Genomic DNA, 19532 nt, shown 5'->3' on the forward strand with positions numbered 1-19532 from the left:
TGGATAAAAGGGATTTTCTGATAAGTGGTTTTGGGTAATGAAGGAAAAGGATTGGGAAACCTAGGGGTTTTTTAAAAGTGTATTTTCCCCCAAGTGTGCCCAAGTTTGTCCTGTGAACACCAACAGCAGAACAGTGCAATAGGGGCTTCAGACACCTGGAGTAACTTCTTTTGAACACTGTTTGCCTTTTACAATAAATAGCAGTCAAGTCAGTCTTGGCTTCCTACTCCTGTCCACTCCAGTTGGATTAATTAAACTAATACCTATCTTGCTTTGTTTTGGCTATGATTTATTTAAGATACAAAACTCCTGTTTCTTTCTATGTTAAGATTATATGAATGTAAATAATGCTTTATGGAATCATCTAGAGAGAAGAAAGCTAAAGTACCAACACTTTATTTACCCATCATCTTTTCCAATTTTAAGTTCATTCAGTCACTGTATCATAATTTTATTCCCCTCAATGCTATTTCCAGTTAACAAACAGCACATGCCAAAAAGGAATTGGAGAAGAAACTCTATCTCTATAATGACTTCTTCAGTTTGTAAAATCTTTTCATTAAGTGGACTTAAGACTGCCTGCAATTTCAAGAAGAGTGAAGCATGTTCCATTTCATTAAATTATTGCAGAAGAAATACTGTAATATATTCGAAAATGAAAGTCACTTCATAATCCATTTGATTACATTTAAATCTTCTGCCTACAAGTAGTATGTCACAAAGAACTTCTCTTAAAATGGGAGTGCAGAACTATCGGCCACATGTTAACCACCATCAAACCTTCTGTAACCTCCAGAACCCCCTTTAATGCCTGGGGGTTAAATGACAAAATAGGTATTAGTTCTATACATGGATACACCCTTGTAAAAACATAAGGAACTCTTTCACCTCTTATCCACTCCCTCTCCAGCCTCTTCCACAAGAAGGTTCTGGAATGGGGTCTTCAAGCTGACAGAAGTGTATCAAACAATTCTGCTTAACAAATGACATCTGGTACCACTCTCTTTGAATACTACTACTGTCCTTAAGAATATAACTTTATATTTCACAATCTGCTTTACCTGTGAGACGCTGCACTATGCGCTATTATCATACAAAGAAACAAAATGAAACTAATATAATTTTCTATATAAACTTACAAAATTGACTAGGCCACCCTGTCTGTCTAGGCTGGAGAATGTGGTGGCACGACAGCTTCCCCGGCACCTGGATGAAGCTATCTATCTGGACCCGTACCAGTCGGGCTTCAGGCAGGGGTACAGCACAGAAACGGCATTGGTCGCGTTGGTGGATGATCTCTGGAGGGCTCGGGACAGGGGTTGCTCCTTTGTCCTGGTCCTATTAGATCTCTCAGCAGCAATGAGGACCCAGTTTGTGGGGGCAATAAGCTGACTTTGTATAAATATACAAAAGGATGAAGGCTATTGCTGAGCACATTGTAAGCCGCCCTGAGTCTTCGGAGAAGGGCGGCATATAAATCAAATTAAAAAAAAAAAAGCAGCTTTTGATACTATCGACCATGGTATCATGCTGCAGCGGTTGAGGGGGTTAGGAATAGGGGGCACCATACTGCGGTGGTTCTCCTCCTTCCTCTCTGACCGTTCACTGTTTGTGTTGGCAGGGGGGCAGAGGTCGACCTCGAGGCGCCTCGCATGGGAAGTGCCGCAAGGGTCGGTTCTCTCGCCCCTTCTGTTCAACATTTATGTGAAGCCGCTGGGTGAGATCATCCGTGGTTTTGGGGTGAGAGTCCATCTGTACGCTGATGATACTCAGCTGTACATCTCCACCCCAGACCACCTCAACGATGCCCTTGATGTGATGTCTCGCTGCCTGGAGGCCGTGCGGGTCTGGATGGGGAGAAATAGGCTCAGACTCAACCCTTCCAAGACCGAGTGGCTGTGGCTTCCGGCGTCCCGATATAATCAGCTGGTGCCATCGCTGACTATTGGGGGTGAATCTTTGCCCCCCACAGAGAGAGCTCGCAATCTGGGTGTCCTCCTGGACACACGGCTGTTTTTAGAAGAGCATATGATGGCCGTGGCCAGGGGGGCATTTTATCAGGTTCGCCTGATTCGCCAGTTGCAGCCCTTTCTGGACCGGGATGCCTTGCGCACGGTCACTCACGCCCTTGTCCCTTCCCGGCTGGACTATTGTAATGCTCTCTACATGGGGCTCCCCTTGAAGAGCACTCGGAGGCTCCAACTGGTCCAGAATGTGGCCGCACGGGTGGTTATGGGCGCAACCCATTGTGCCCACGTGACACCCTTCCTGCGCGAGCTGCACTGGCTCCCAGTGGTCTTCTGGGTGCGATTCAAGGTGCTGGTTACCACCTTTAAAGCGCTCCATGGCATAGGATCCGGGTACCTTTGAGACTGACTTCTGCCACCAATAACCTCCCACTGGCCAGTCCGCTCCCACAGAGAGTGTCTCCTCAGGGTGCCATCGGCCAAGTTATGTCAGCTGGCGACACCCAGGGGGAGGGCCTTTTTTGTGGGAGCCCCAGCCCTGTGGAATGAACTGCCCCCGGAAATGCATAAGATCTCCGACCTCCGTGTATTTCGCTGTGCCCTCAAGACCTTGTTGTTCCGGGCTATCAATGTAATGATTTTAAATTAGGTGTTTTAAATTTGGGGGGTTTTAAATTTGAGCCGAAACTATTTAATAATTTTAATAATTTTTAATTTTTAATTGATGTTTTGTCTTTGTGCTTTTAATAGGCTGTACACTGCCGTGAGTCCTCCGGGAGAAGGGTGATATAGAAATAAAATTATTATTATTATTATTATTATTATTATTATTATTATTATTATTATTATTATTATTATTATACTAGGTTGTGAAATTGACTTCTGAAAATTAGCAAGTGAATAAGGGGACAGAAGGGAATGCTACTGAGTGCTTTTCCCCCTCGAGAATGGATGGTTGGCAGAGGAAGCACTTTAAAACAAAAACAATTGATTGCTTGAATAGGTGCATGTTTACAACATCAATTGAAGCCTATGATTATAGTTTATTGGTTACCAGCACCATAATATTCTTCAAGAATCTCCTTTTACCCTGGTAATTACGGGATCCTATGGCTTTGTGATGAAATGGGAAACATAACAGATCTTGCACTACATGATTCTTGAGTAGCTTCTGTGTTCTGGAAAGTGCCTTCCTCCCTCCATTTTACAGACACAAATGCATGCACATAGCCTGAATATTAAATAAACTATAAAATAAAAGAAACAGTGTAAAAGATTTATTATTGTTTTTGCTGTTGTTATGTGGGTAATCTATGATTAGACTCATAGTCCAACTTTAATGGAAACATAATAATTCAAGGCCAAACCAAGGACATAAGAATTATTAAGATAGCCACTAAGAATATAGGAAGTTTCAAGCAGGGTGGGGTTGTGGGCTTTGTGGTTTGTTTGTTTGTTTGTTTTTTGTAAAATTAGGGTGTTCGGGTCCAATAAATTAAATATTTCCAGATATCGAGAGGGTCCTTTAGGCCTTGCTCTGAGGGTTCAAATCCTGATGTAAACAATGGATTTCATTTTCAGGGGTATTCAACTTCTATCTACAAGACCCCGTATTTATAATTTTTTCCAACTGTTTTTCATCAATCCAAGCATTAGCCAGTATACCAACATCAATGAACCAGACTCTCTTCTTTTCAATAGCTGTTACATCCAGCATGTTATGAACAAGATGCCTGTCTGTTTGGATCTTAATTATCTGCTTACCCAGTATATTTAAATAGACAGTAAGTTCTCTACTTATTTGAAGGAAGGAGGCATAGAAATAGGCTCCCTTTATGGGAGATGCCCTCAGAAGCATAAGTGGGCACTACTCTCATGGCCCCTGACCATTCAAAACAGTCTTTAAAGTTTTATGGTTGTAAGATACTGTACCTTGTATATTGTTTCAGGATGATTGCTGTGATGGATGTTGTGATTGGATTTTATTATGCAAATTATTGCTATGTACCATTTCAAATCTGGTAAATTGAAGTAGCATAGAATGATTATAGGTAAATAACTGGGCCTCTCTTTTTTATCATTTTCACATTTTTACTACTGGTGTTGGAGTGCCTTTATATTTGGAAGGAGAATTCACTTAATTGCATCTAATCAATACTATGTTCAATAGCTGTTTTATAGTCCCAGACTTTGGCTGTTACCTGTATATACTGCTGTTTCAGGATCTGCCTTTTTATTCTTTTCATCCATGTTGAAATAAAATATATTACGAATTAAGAATACAAATTCTGCATTTATTAATAATGGCAGAGGGAAAAGGCGGGGGAGGCAAATACTACTTTTAAGCCAAAGTGGAAATAAAACATTTAATGAAATATGACAAGAGCTTCTTTCTCAATCCATAAAAGGAAATAGAACAATGGCACTGCATTATGAGGGAAGAAGGGCTAAAAAATATGTAGCAAAGTTGAATAGCTCAGCTACACATCAGCTGAAAAGGAATATGGATTTCAGAGAAGCAGAAGAATAAATCAGAAAAGAATACAGAAATGGCACATATACAATGGCTACGGGGCTACCCAACTCTCTGGTTTAATATACTTCATGTGTGATCCCACTGGTATCTGCACACATACATATCCCTCTCATTATGTTGAAGCTTCCAGAGGAAAGCCATGTTAATTTTTGCAACAAAAAGAACAAAGATTTGTGATAATTTAAGAACCAACACATTTATTATCACATTTAATTTCACTGAGAAAGGGCCAAGAAGCTACATTTATCACAAAACTTGCAGACATTCTTTCCAAAAATTTTGCCAATCTACATCTTCTATGAAGGTATAGATGACTAATGAATTTAAATTGCTAAACACCACTAGGAATTTATTATTGTGCAAGCCAGCCAAAATTTCCAGTTTCCGAACCCAAAATAATAAAAAAGGAAGAAACTGGTCAGAAGGTTTGGGAATCAAGCAGCTCTTCTCAGGATCTGAATAGCTTTCAGAATGTAAAACATTGATCTACTTGGAATTGTCTGCTGCATTAAATCTGTATAACCTGACAAAACACTGTGCGGTTCTTGGGGGGAGAGGGGGAGAAAAAGCAATTTATTTATTTATTTATTGATTGATTGATTGATTGATTGATTGATTGATTGATTGATTGATTGATTGATTGATTGGTTCGATTTATATGCCGCTCTTCTCCGGAGACTCAGGGCGGCTTACAATGCATTAAGCAATAGCCTTCATACTTTTTATATATACCATTTATAGCATTTATCTGGTATGAGATAATTGTTATATTTTTACTTGGAGCAAATTTTGCTTAGATATGCCTTAGGGCAAGAGCAACATGATTATTTTGTTTAAATGAAGAAACTGAAATAAAAGAAAATATACTAAATATGGTAATAGTGGCAGGTAAACATCTGAGTTGCAAGAGCTGCTATGTAATAAAGGATGCTTCACATCAGTTTGGAGATGAGCACTGTAAGCCTCATTTACAATCCAGAAGAATAGCAAGGGAGGGTCTAGAAAATATTTAGCCTAAATGAAGTTGGAATATTTATTTATATCTCACCTTTATTATTTTTATAATTCAAGGCACTTAATGTACCTAATACTCCTTTCTCCTCATCTCCTCACAAAATAACCCTGTGAGAATGTGAGATGAGTTGGACTGAGTGTGTGTGACTGGCCCAAAATCACCCAGCCAGCTTCCATGCCTAAGGCAGAAGTAGAACTCCCAGCTTCCTGGTTTCCAGACTGGTGCCTTAGCCACTACACTAAACTAGGTCCCTTCTCATATGTCATATCCTCTCATAATTCACAAGTTATTTGTTACAATGGAATGAAAGAAACATTTTAGGAAACGAGTTCCAAAAGACAATAATTGTTTAGGAGAAATTAATTAGGGTTTTCTCCTTATAGAAAAACACATATACCCTATTTGTCACATACAGTTGAAACACAGACTTCAGTCAAAAGCCTTCTTGAAAAGGTCTCCATGGTAACTTTCTAAATCAGAGTACACATGGTCACCAATGGTTCTCATTTCTAGCCCAGCTGACATAATAGCAATAACAAAGTAATCTTACATAGTCTGCATAGGCATTATTAGAAAATATAAATGGAAGCTGACAACAGTCAAATGCTTTTTAGCAGTTTTTCTACTTGTACTCTATAAAGAATGTGTTAAAATATTTCTTTAAATACTAGATTACAAACATAGTTGGAAAAACATAATTAAGGCTATTGAATCCCTTGGTCAAGATTTAAGTCCTGAGTGAAAGCATCCTTATAGATTGGAGTCCAGCCTCTTCCTGAACACAATGAAGGAGACTCCCTTCTTCTTTGGAAACTGTTTTTATTAACTGCTTTTAGCATTAAAAGGTTTTCCTATATTCAACTTGGAATCTGATTTCCTAATAATTTAAAACCATTACACTGCATCCTGTCCCCTGTTACACTAAAGAATGAGTCCCAGTCTTCTGTGTGATACCTTTTCAGATATTTGGAGCATCCATAACTAAATTATATACATGTTTATTTGAATTAATGAAAATGTTATTCCTATATATAAAATTACACTGAATTCACAATAACCCCAGCAGAAAAAGGAAGTGGGGGGACTACCACTAACACTACCTCTGTTAGTGTATTCTCTGTAAATCTATAGCAAACCATCCCTTCCATTTTAAAGGTTAATTATTTAGGGAAAAACTAGTCCTCTTTTCAGGTGAATATAATAGGAACAGATTTATTAATGATGCACAAGTGCAGTCCTCAATTACACAATAATGTTTCAGTCTCTGAACTGAATACTACTATCTTTAAGTGAGGCTTTCAGAACTAATGCAGGAAATCCATTGCTTCAATCATCACATTGGTCAAGTACTTCAACAGTCAATTAAGCTTATTAATCGAGAGTGCCTCAGCAAAACTGAGACACGTTGCATGGATCTGTTCTAATGCTTCTGAGCCTCCTTTCCTATTTTGTTGGCGTGTGCAGGAGAAAGACGGAATTTCACTTTCAAATGCATTTTTAATCAACTAATGGCCAAGAAAGATGGATTTACTGCTGCATATCGTTGTGCAACTTATAATAATTACAAACATTTATTTTTCAGCTCTTTTTCAGCCCACATTATTTTTAAGCCATGGTAGTTTCATTCGAACCTTTTTCTTTTTCTATACAGCATACAATACAAGGAAAGGACCAGTTTCATTGAGGACAAACAGGATAGAAATAGTTAAAGTGCAAGTATGAATATTTAATTATTAGAATCAGGGGTGGGATTCAGCCGGTTCGGGAGAACCAGTTGTTAAATGGGTTGAATCCCACCACTAATTAGAATTATCTCCTCCATATTTGCTTTTCCCTTTTTTATATCATACCGTATTTTTTGGAGTATAAGACACACTGGACTATAAGGCGCACCTTAGTTTTTGGGGAGGAAAATAAGAAAAAAACTGATTGGCAGGTGGATCAGCCTCCCAGAATACCCCCAATCAGCTGTCCCCAGAGGTGAATTTTAGCAACAGGTTCCTTGGTTGTGAGCTCCGTGCCTTGCTTTTTTTTCTGCCTCTGAAAGCCTCCGAAAAAAAGCTTCAGAAAAAAAGCCTCTGAAGCTCTGTTTGGGGGCTTCTTTTCTGAAGCTCTGTTTGGGGGCTTCTTTTCTGAAGCTTCATTTCTGATGCTTTATTCAGCCTCTGAAACCTCCATTTGAGAAGCTGGGTGGGGCTACATTCGGAGTAGAAGACGCACCCAGATCTTCACCCTCTTATTTGGGGGAAAAAAGTGTGTCTTATACTCCAAAAAAATACAGTAATTTGTTTTATTTCTCTTAATGTCTAATTGAACCACTGCATATATTCCAATACAGGGGCTGCTTCTTTTTGATTATATCACAGAGTATATCAACAATAGATGTTACAATTTAGCATGATACTATAACCTGGCTACTCCAGACTGATGATAGGTTATGAGGATTTAGTTATCTGAGGTATGGAGATAAGCAACATGTTTGAACATAGAAGTAATATGGGTTGCCTAATTTAGCTGAAAACAATACTTACCTTGGCCGTTTCTATTCTTTCATGTTGGTCATCTTCTTATAACAAGTTGAATTGTCAGTCTCAGTGGAGAAATTAGTGTATATAGTTAATTGATTCAGGCAACTAACCCTAAAAGGATTAAATTTAGCTCAAAATAAATGCAGGTATGCATAAGGAAAATAAATCCCATAGAATTAGTCATTTTTGTAGGAATATCTAAAGCCCATCAACTGGCTGCAGCACAGAATATACTGCACAGATAGTACTATACAGCCAAGCCAAAACTATACTGACTAATCAGAACAGAGCGGGATGGTATAATGAAGCTTTGCCAGTATTCTTCTGGAGCAAGGTACCCAAGAGATGGTAGGCAAGGACTCCATATTCCCAGATATTGCATTTTGATCTTTATACAAAAGACAAAAATAGGCCAACATGTCAAAGGCAGTACTGTGAAAGACAGATTAGAAATACAAACCCAAAATAGGTACGAAAATAGTAAGAGAACACCTATCCACTCTAGATGAGTTCAAATCACTGAGACCAGGTGGATTACACCGCAGGATTCTGAAAGAGCTGGCAGATGTGATCTCAGAACCACTGAACCATACCTTTCAAAGATCCTGGAGTACCGGAGAACTATCAGAGGACTCAAAAAGAGCTGGTGCAGTTCCAATCTTAAAAAAAAAGGAGGGGGAGGGAATTGATCTAGGAAACCTCAGAAACCTGACATTAATATTGGGAAGATCTTGGAAAAGATCATCAAGCAATTGGTCTGCTAACCCCTAGAAACAAGCAAAGTTTTTACCAGAAGCTAGTGTGGGTTTGCCAAAATCAGATCATGCCAGACAAACCTTATTGCATCCTTTGACAAAGTGATTAAATTAATGGATCACAGAAATACTGTGGACATAGTGTACTTAGACTTTAGTAAGGCATTTTAAAACACAGCCTACTTCTTGGATATACAGCATCCGCACCAGACAGATTAATGAATGGCTCACCAATCACTGCTTTAGGTCCAGTATTCTTTCAATATCTTCATAAATAGTTTAAATGAGGGGTTAAGAAGGAGAACTCATCAAATTTGCAGAGGACATCAAGCTGAGGAGAATAGCTAACACCTTAGAAGATAGGCTCAAGAACCAGAAGAACTTTGGCAGAGTTGAATACTGGGCCCTATCCAAAAAAATGCAATTCAGTGGTGAGAAAAGTAAGTCAAGAAAAAACCAAATGCACAAATATAGAATAGGAGGTACCTGGCTCAACAGCAATAACTATGAGAGGGACCTAGGTGTCCTAGTGGACAATTATTTGTGCTGCAGCTGCAAAAAAGCTAACACAGTTCTGCACTGCATCAACAGTGATAGTTTCAAGATCAGGTGAAGGGCTGGTATAGCTTAATATTGCACTGGTAAGACCACACTTGGAATACTGCATCCAGTTTTAGTCACCACGATACAAAAAAGATGTTGAGATTCTAGAAAGAGTGCAGAGAAGAGCAACAAAGATGATTAGGGGACTAGAGACTAAAGCCTATAATAGTCAATTGTGGGAATTGGGTATGTGAAGTCTAACAAAGGGAAGGACTAAATGTGACATAATAGAAGTCTTCCAATATATGAGGAGCTATCACAGAAAAGAGGAGACTGACTTATTCTCCAAAGCTGCTGAGAGCAAGACAAAAGTAATGCACGTTAAGCTTATCAAACAGAGATCCAACCTAGCAATAGCAATCACATTTAGACTTATTTACTGCTCCACAGTGCTTTTACAGAACTCTCTGAGTTGTTTACAATGACAGCATATTGCCTCCAAGAATATGGGTCCTCATTTTACTGACCTTGGAAGGATGGAAGGCTGAGGCAACCTCAAGCCCCATTAGGATCGAACTTCAGTCTGTGGGCAGAGTTAGCCTGCAATACTGCATTCAAACCACTGTGCCACCAGGGCTCCTAGAACTAAGAAGAAATTTCCTATTCCTGTCCTATCAGTGGGAACAATTAATCAGTGAAACAGCTTGCCTCCAGAAGTTGTGGGTGCTCCATCACTAGAGATTTTTAAGAAGAGATTGGACAACTATTTGTCCAGAATGGTACAGGGTCTCCTCTTTGGACCAGAAGACCTCCAAGATCCCTTCCAACTCTGTTATTCTATATTCTGTATTCTGATCCAGTTAGTATGATTGTGTGCTGCCGCTTAAACTACCATTAAGAGATTTGATTAGATTAGTGGCTAATGAGTGGGCTAAGCATTTTAGATGGATAGGTTCTAGCAAAGTAGCCCAGTTGTTAAGTAAATCTAGCTTCCCCCATTGACTTTGCTTCTCAGAAGCTCCCTATAGGAAGGTTTGAAATGACAATCCCAGGACCCCAGGATGCTGTAAATATATGGCGGTTGCCAAGCACTTGAAGTTTGATCACATGGCTGTGGGGATGCTGCAAGGTCTTAACTGTGAGAACTGGTCATGTCACTTTTTTCAGTGCCATTGTAACTTTGAATGGTCATTAAATGAATAGTTGTAAGTCAAGGACTACATGTATCTCCAATTTTTTTTTTTAATAAACTAGGGAACTCTTTAGAATTGATTAATAGAAGGAGGCTCCTTGGGATCGGTCTCGTCAACCAGGGCATACCCTATCTTATTTCTGAGTTTCTCAACCATATCTGTTTAACCGGCTTTAGAAAAGAAACTGGATTGCATAGATCTTTGGTCTGTAGGTTTCTTCTTACATTATTGAGAACATGCTTTTAAGAACATAAATCCTTTCGTTCCATGATTATAGACACTGAGGAGTCCTAAGGTGGTTCAATTTAATTTGCTAGTTAGAAGGGATCAAAGTGCCTCACTCTTGTCTGGCACTCATCTACAGTGTTTTGTTTTGTTTTTGAATGAAAAGGACAGGCAGATTATATGAGGGAAATGAAAAGAAAGCATGAGAACCATTTCATGTTTGATTCATCTCAAAGGAAAATGCCATAGTGGAAATGGCAATGGTCAGCAATTCATGGAATAAAAGAATAAAATATTATTTACATCATCTTCAAGGCCGGATGTACCGTAACTACCAGGTGCTACAAAATGACATCATGGAAGAACAGAGAAAGGCAGTTCTCCTTGGGTTCAAACTGACCACTGTGGGGAAAAAACATGCTAGAATAAGCAGCCCTTGATCTGATCTGCCATCCTTCATATTTAGGTGACTGCAAAGTGAGGGCAATTTTGCTCAAACACAAGAAAATCCATTTTGGTTGATTCTGAACAAGCTTCATCTTTCAGCCACATTACTAACAGGGTGTGGATGCATGTATAGTTTAATCCTATCTTTAGGATCTAGTATTTTTAAGATTTGGGGGATCTCTGAGAGCTAGAAATTCTGGGATTTGTAATCCCCAAAACCCTGAGGGCATCATATTGGGCAAGACTTTTCTAATATGTTCTCCATCAAATAATGAATATTAGAAATGAGCCTTTCTAATTTTCATCTCAAACAGAAAACAACTGTTTATTATGCTTTTCTATAAAAGCAAAAGCATTGTTCTCTCAAGGCCAGGATTTTCCAAATAGCTATTAATTCAAATCTTAAAGTTTTCTATTCATTTAAAAGACACAGAGATTTATACACATAAAAACACACAGGCATGAATGTTCTTTCTTTTCTAAAAGAACTGAAAGCTTGATCTATTATAATATCAAAAAAATATAATTCATTAATGTCTGATTCTGAATTCAGTATTTTGTCGGTTTGGCAGTCATCAATTAATTTCAATGCAAAGTTCTTTATGTGGAAGGAGTTGCTGATTCATTGCTTTCTATACTATGGGGTTAGTTCAGGGGTGAAATTTACTTACTTTCCTTACCGGTTCGGAAGCGCACGTGTTTGCATCACATGCATGTGTACACCCTCTGCGCATGTGCAAAACTTTCTGCGCATGTGCAGAAGGTAAAAAAACATTTCTTCTTGGTTAAAACCAGGAAGTAATGACACCCAGGAGGCGATCGTTACTGGATCGCCAAACCACAGAGAAAAATTTCTACCGGATCGGGCAATCCCCAATTCACCCCTGGGTTAGTAGGGATGGCATGGCACCAATAGTGCATTTTTTTCCATTTCAAGCCAATTTAGAATATATCGTCAACCGTATACGTGATGCAATAATTAAAAGTGCTTCCAAGGCTCTTCAGAATGGACCGTTTTCTTGATTAAAGTGTTATGTTGATGTTTTTATTTTTTTTAACTACTGCTTTAGGTGTGTGGTTTATCCAGATTGCAAACCTTCCACTATTCCCAGTCTACTTTACTTCCATAAAATGTGCGCTACTGACATACACCAGAATACTATGCAGCGCAACTCAAACTGAAGCCAGAGACACAAATTGTAATGCAGAATAACTACTTTTCATTATTTGCAATGTTTAACTGTCACTGAAAAATGCTTACAAGTATTAAATGAAAGTTTCCATGGAAAAATATGACCTGCAGAAAATTAATTTTAAAACACAACTCTGATTCAAAGAAGCCTGCACACCAATTCCAGCAAGTGATGTGCGCTTCCCTTCCTCTGCTACATTAGGAGAACCTGTGCTTCTTTTATTATGATTATTATGATTATTATTTGAATCAAACAGGAACTTTCTGTGGATTGCTGAAACCCATTTATCAGTTCAGACTTTATAGAAAACTATACTTTGATTCAAATTGTAAGACTATTTCTTACACAGAGAGGAAGAGGAGGAAGAGATGCACATTTGCACAACACTTCTTGCACTGTCATAGCAGAGAGAACCATCTGGAGAAGGCAAATATCTTTTAACCAGGTACCATGAATTTTAAAACCTTTAAAAGGTTTTAAAGCGCTCCATGGCTTAGGACCCGGGTACTTACGAGACCGCCTTCTGCCACCAGTAGCCTCTCACCGGCCAGTACGCTCCCATAGAAAGGGGCTCCTCAGGGTGCCGTTGGCCAAACAGTGTCAACTGGCAGCCCCCAGGGGGAGAGCCTTCTCTGTGGGGGCACCTGCCATCTGGAACAAGCTCCCCCCGGAGATACGGAGGATCCCGGACTTACGCACTTTCCGCCGTGCCCTCAAGACCTTTTTATTTCAACAGGCTGGCCTGGCCTAATCTCCTTTTTACTTGTTAATTTTAAATTTGTTTTAAAATAATAGGGGTGCTTTAAATTGTTTGGGCCAAATTATTTAATGGGCTTTTATATTGTTTTTAAATTTTGTATTATGCGTGTTTTATCTTTTGGCTGTTCACCACCCTGAGTCCTTCGGGAGTAGGGCGGTATATAAATTTAAACAATCAATCAATCAATCAATAAATAAATAAATAAATAAAAAACCACAGGAAATTGCTCCTTGACCCCTTCCCGAATTTATCTTCTCCACATTAACGTTGACATACCCCTGCATATTATTTGTTACTTCCTTCGTTCCTCTACCTCAGCCCTAATTTTGCTAATAGCAAAAAGCATTTTTAAATCTCATCTATCTGGGCAAGAAATAATCCAATTAAAGCAATGTATTTGTTAGAGCATTGTAAAAGGGTCTATAGAAGGGGAACCATAACATTGCTGCTCTCTCCAGATGAAAAATCTTTTCACAACTGTTTCAATAACATGTTATGCAGTAAGTACTATCATTAACTACACCCAGTTAAAGTGACACCCAGTTAAAGATGTCCTTGAATCTTCTGCCTCTCAGGACAATGTGATTTGACTGGCCTTGAAGACTATCTCAGAACTGAGCTGCAATCTTGTATAGAAAACAGGGTGTAACTAGTTATTAAACAAGGTTAGGCAATTTGCAGCCCTTGATCCACAATTTTTATTTACTTTTTTGCAGTTAGTGGAAGCTAAGGCATAGATCTTCATTATTTTCAATTGCAAACAGATGAAAACTGTGTTGTCTATTAGCTATGGGGAATGTCAGCCCTAAAACATACCTATCACAATTTTAAAAATAACTCCTTAAACTTTTCCCCAAACCATCCCATCCTGCCTGTAGTGATGAGCTGCCGTGTCCTATGCAATGATCACACTTTTGAAAGGAGAAGCATGGCCTTTTGCCACCAAAGGACTGGACATCCCTGCATTCAAGAGATTTACAGAGAAAGAAGTCTGAATTTTGTTTAAACCGTTTTCCACTTTTGCCAATAAAAGAATCCTTCCTACCTTTTCCCTGTGGTTGATGACTTCCCAATGTCCTATCTTCCTTGGTTTCTCTCATGTAGATCTTTCAGTAACTAACTTGCAACATGTATCCTGGCAGTCTTTCTGGTTCCTCATCTGAGAATTAGCTAAAAATGTGTATGCCTGTCTCAAAATCCTGATAATAAACCACCATTTTTCTTACATTCAATTGTCAGGCCTGCAGTCATTAGGAATTTCTGTAGAGAAGCTTTCTACAACTGGGTATCTTCAATGTATGTCACAAGATTTATTTCTAGAATTCTATGTCATGCTAGCTGGAAAATCTAGTACCTGCAGTCCTTAAACTTCTGGAGAATGCCAGAGTGGAGAAGCTCCCTTATAGTTAAAAGCAGTACTCCCTATCACCTTCCAAGTAGATGTAATGGCTTCAGTGACTGGATGAGAAAGCTAATTTTAGAAACTGAACACCAGCTTTAGGTTGAAACAATATGACATAGCTCAGAAAGAACAACTGGTTTCAAGGTGAAACATATCACCTAACTCTTAAATTTAGCAAAATGAGAGCTTTTCTTACAATGCAACTTTAATAAACTATGCTATCTTTGCAATTCTAAATGTTTTATACTAATTAGAATTTAAATCTTTAATACTGTAATATAAATACATGCACGGTAAATAAAACTTTAATCTAAGTCAGAAAATCTCATAATTTAGGAAGAATAACTTTTAGTGTTCATGTTCTATGTTCACAACTAAACATGGTAGCCAAGTCTTCATCAGAACAAATGTACTTAATCGATACTTAATAGTCGTTTAGAGTTCAACCTCCATATATTTGTATATTAAAATTCAATTGACCTAAATGGACAATTCAAAAGAAAAACTGAGAAAACCAACTTACATTAAAAGCTGCAAATGCAAAACACTGCTAAATAAAACTAGTACATAAAGCTTCTGGACCAAAATATGACATTTAAGCCACATTTGTCCATATCTTGTAAATGGGAACATAATAAAAGAATAAATTATCATATATAAGGGTAGTTATCATTGAACAATACAGTAAAATCTTAAAAGGGTGTTATGCTCTCCTGCTCATCCACTTAAACAATGGGTTACACTTATTGCACTGAAATTCAATCACAAGGGCAAAAATAATACCCCATAATTACTATAGTCAATGTGTAAAATAGCAGTGGGGGGGGGGGGGGAATGGCAGTTCTTATAGAAGAGTGCCCCAGCTGGATGTCTCTGGATTACAGCTACCCTGCTGATCCTTGTTATGCTATCCATGCTTGATTGAGTGTATTAAATCTATTTTTTTCTCATCTTCAGAAAAGAGTAAGGGAAAAAGAATAAGGAAAATGTTTGGCCTGTTTGAAATAGCAAGCCAGTTCTCATTCCATGAAGTCAGCAGACCAACAGGATAACTCAGTACAGATTCTACCATGAGATAGTTTAAAGAAGAATGGTTAGCCGAAATCCTACTGAGATATTTCTAATCCAAACTCGAATTAAAACAATATAGAGATGTTTTAAATAAAACATGTAATTCTAATGTCTTTAGAACAAAATAGAATCCATACTGGTTATTAAGTCTATTTTTTCCAATCAAAAATAATTTTAAAGTCATAAAATAACAATTTATACCACCACACACCTCAAATATGCTAATTTTACAGTTGTTAACTTTATTTTATGAGCTTTTTGCTTCTATCAAATCTTTACAAAGGGAAGGCAAGTTTTGAAATTCCAATGGTTTTCCCTATGTTCACTATTTCAAAAAAGCATGCTATTTAAGCAAAAGAAAAAAACATGCTATGTTAAGTGCTACGCTTCAAAATTTAACATTTGTATTCACATGATCAAAACCAACAATATACACAAATCTATACAAGTGATATTTCTTTTGCAACTTGCAAAAGCATTGCTAGAACACTATACCATTTATACAGTAATTTATTATTGCTATTATCAGTTATTGCTAACTTGTGAGCTTGATGAAATAGTTTTCCATAGAATAAGGTTCTTTAATCATTAGACTGCTTAATCAACTCATAGAGTATACAACCCACTGCCCAAGTAAAACTCAAAACTTTACCCAAAAAAAGTGTTGTTTGAGTTAATCAACAAGACATTTTATAAACAATGTGCAAAGTAGCATTGGAGATCTTCTGTTTTCTTCATCAGGAACTAACACCCCATATCTTTCAGTTAGCCAGGGCATATTTTCACTCAAACTATTAGAACTTACCTTTGACCAATAAGACCGGTCTACTGGGCTTCTTAAGTCGGAGTTGAAGACCCTCTGACCATGACTTAGACTTAGGAAAATGCCTGAAGAACTTGCGGATTCTCTTTGTTACTAATCCAAAGCAAGCTGCAGCTCCTGCTTCTCCTTCTCCCTCTGTCATTCTTTTAACAGAAGATCAATAGTTTCTTTAGGCACAGCAGACAGGCAGGCAAGTGCTTGAATGCGGAATGTTACTGAAAGCAGCAAATGTTTTATCTCTACAATTTATTTATGTTACAAAATTCAGAGTCCTGCGCTTGCAGTTTTCCTTGCCTTTTTGTCTCCTTCCTTCCCCCCCCCCCCTTCAAACTAAAAGCAAACACTGCAGTCCACAAACTTCCAAGGCAGCTTCTGTAATGCATGGAAAACTTTCTATTTCTGGGACTTTTTGCCTGATAAGATAAAGCAACATAACGGAAGAGGCTACAGTCAACAGAGAGCCAGAAGCCATCTCTTTCTTTAGCAAAGCTTCTTTCAAATATCCTTAGCTTTCGCAATCTTTTTCTAGTTTTGAATTAAGATTATTTTAGACTAAAATTACACCAGTAATCTTAATGTGCTGCATCTTTAAGGATATTAAAACATTAAAACAGGCCTGTGAGTAAAATAACACTATTATGAATAGATATTAAGGGAATAATAGAATTAGACCCTACTGACATCATATTTTCCACCACAATTTCTGTTTGAACTGACAAAATGAAGACCTAGCTTGGAAAGAGCCTGTGTTATTTGTTTTAAAGTACAAATACATATTTTCAATAACAACAAATAAGAAAACTTCCAAAATGTTGATGAGTATTTGAACAATCAAGACACATACAATCAAATATGGACATGTCTAATGACATAAATAAAACTGGTTCTTGGAAGCCCATTGGTAACTACCCATAATAAGTCTGTATTCATCTTCTACACATATACAATTACCTTACAATATTTCCACATGCTTCATCATGAATTATCTCTCTATGAACTAGAGTTAATGATTCAAGTACTAGAAATTGTGATCTGATGAACAGAACATTGATTGGGGCAGGGACATGTAGCTGGATTAGGAAAAATACAGTTTGCTATGGAGAAGGTGGCCAGAAAGACTCAATCACAGATAGTCCTGGTTTAACAACCACAATTGGGACTGGCAATTCAGTTGTCAAATGAAGCCATTGCTAAGTGAAACTGCAACTTTGCTTATGATCTGACTTCAGATTTCCGCTGGAGTTATAAATGCAAGGATTGGTCACAAAGTTTATTTTTTATCACCTTTGTAATTGTGAATGGTTGCTGCCAGAGGCACTTGCTAAATAAGGACCACCTGTATTGTTATTTATTTTTTAGTGTAAGCAAATCTTAATTACTTTTGCCATTTTTGCTACTGCTATTCAGAATGTACTGCATCACAAAATATCATGTCTCCATTTTACAAAGACAAAGGTAATTTCTGTAACTTACAATTCTTTTTCAATTACTAAGGCTTTGGTTAGAGATTTAGTGGTTGTAGTTCAAATAGCAGATGAGAAGGCTGCATCAATTTGTTTATGAGATTTGTATATCTAGCTCATTAGCTATATTTTTCAGCTAGGGCAGAATGTATATAACACCATTTTGCACATCTGAATCTTATTTTTCTTCCCAGAAACTCATAGGTTTATCTCACCATATTACCAGCACTGAAGATAATTTAAAAGAAAGTAAGCAGGATTTGCAACTCAAATTTCTCACTTTATCATAGCAAAATGCAATTTGCAATGCTATTTATTCATTCATTCATTCAGGAATCAGTCTAAATTCAGCATATATCTCTAGAAAATTTTCCATCTGCCTTGTAAATATCATAGCTGAAGCTCTGATAGTTTTACACAATTTACTCTTAAATAAGAAAAAATTAAATACAATTATCTTATCATTTTGGAACTGCCCACCTCTCTCATAGAGGGACTCTGGGCAGTGTATAATAAACAGCAATCACTGTATCCTGGAGGGAAATTATAGCTTCTTTGTCCAGAGCAAAATATCTACTGAATACTCATCTCTCTCTCTTTCTCTCCCTCTCATACACACACACACACATCTGTAATTACTGAACATGCACAATAAGGCAGCTATATTCAGTATCTTAACACTATAAAATAGCTTTCAAATGGCAACTGAAACTACTGTACTTGGGAAGCCTGATTACACGAGCTAAGAAAACTCAGAAGAGAGTTTGCTAATTCACTGGCAGGAATCATACAGCCCATGTTGCATGGACCTCTTCACTATTAATCAACACTATAGCAAAAGAAAGACTTAAAATTCTATCAGTTGCTCTTAAAAATAATTTTAATATTATAATTTACCGCAATCGAAGTCCTAAAACCTGGTACACTATGGAAAAATATTGACTGTAGCTTCTTGTAAGCATTAATAATGTGAAGATGGGCCAAACACAAAAAGAACAGTCATGAACATCTGAGTAAAGACTACTTGTGTGGGTTTTCTTTGGGAGCTGAAATCCTATGAGCAAGGTTCTAACTCCTAAGGGTTGCTATGCATGACTCCACTTCCATCTGTACATTTGCAATTTGAACACTTCCCTGAATCAAGCACAAATGAAAGCTTACTTTGAAATGTCCCTCTGAAATTGAATTTTAAAGTGCTGATAAACCAATTGTTGGATTCCCAAAATCACATCTATACATTTATTAAAGCCAAGATGTCCATGGCAAGAATTGGCTGGATCCTAGTATGAACCTACTCTTCCATTTTCAGACCAACTTCCATTATTTCTGACAAAGGTTCAACTCCAACATCGAAACTTCAGCACAGCAGAAGAAACTAGCCCTAGCATTTCAGGAGAGCCGGTTTGGTCTAGTGGTTAAGGCTCCAGGCTAGAAAGCGCAGAGTTTGTGAGTTCAAATGCTGCCTCAGCCATAAAAGCCAACTGGGTGACTTTAGGCCAGTCATCTCTCTGAGCCCAAATTACCTCATGGGATTGTTGTTGTGGAGAAGAGAGGAGAAAGAAGGCGCTGAATGTGCTGCATTGAATTTTTTGTATAAATAATAAATGTGAT

At 37.8% G+C, this 19532-nt stretch overlaps 1 protein-coding gene across 4 annotated transcripts in view; it reads right to left on the reverse strand.

Annotated features, from left to right (window-relative positions):
• Positions 1-19532, reverse strand: part of RASSF5 (Ras association domain family member 5) — an 84182-nt gene that overhangs the window by 52873 nt on the left and 11777 nt on the right. For 2 of the 4 annotated variants that reach the window (XM_034414384.3, XM_087889434.1), the window contains exon 1: positions 16441-16649. The exons of the other annotated variants lie outside the window; for them this stretch is intronic. In XM_034414384.3, coding sequence (XP_034270275.1) covers positions 16441-16600 — 160 coding nt within the window. In that variant the 5' untranslated portion in view covers positions 16601-16649. Of the gene's footprint in view, positions 1-16440; positions 16650-19532 lie in introns of those variants that run through there. 4 annotated transcript variants of the gene reach the window in all.

Source organism: Pantherophis guttatus, chromosome 3 (assembly GCF_059756535.1).
Source record: "Pantherophis guttatus breed Tessera chromosome 3, ASM5975653v1, whole genome shotgun sequence".
In the NCBI taxonomy this organism is placed as follows: domain Eukaryota; kingdom Metazoa; phylum Chordata; class Lepidosauria; order Squamata; family Colubridae; genus Pantherophis; species Pantherophis guttatus.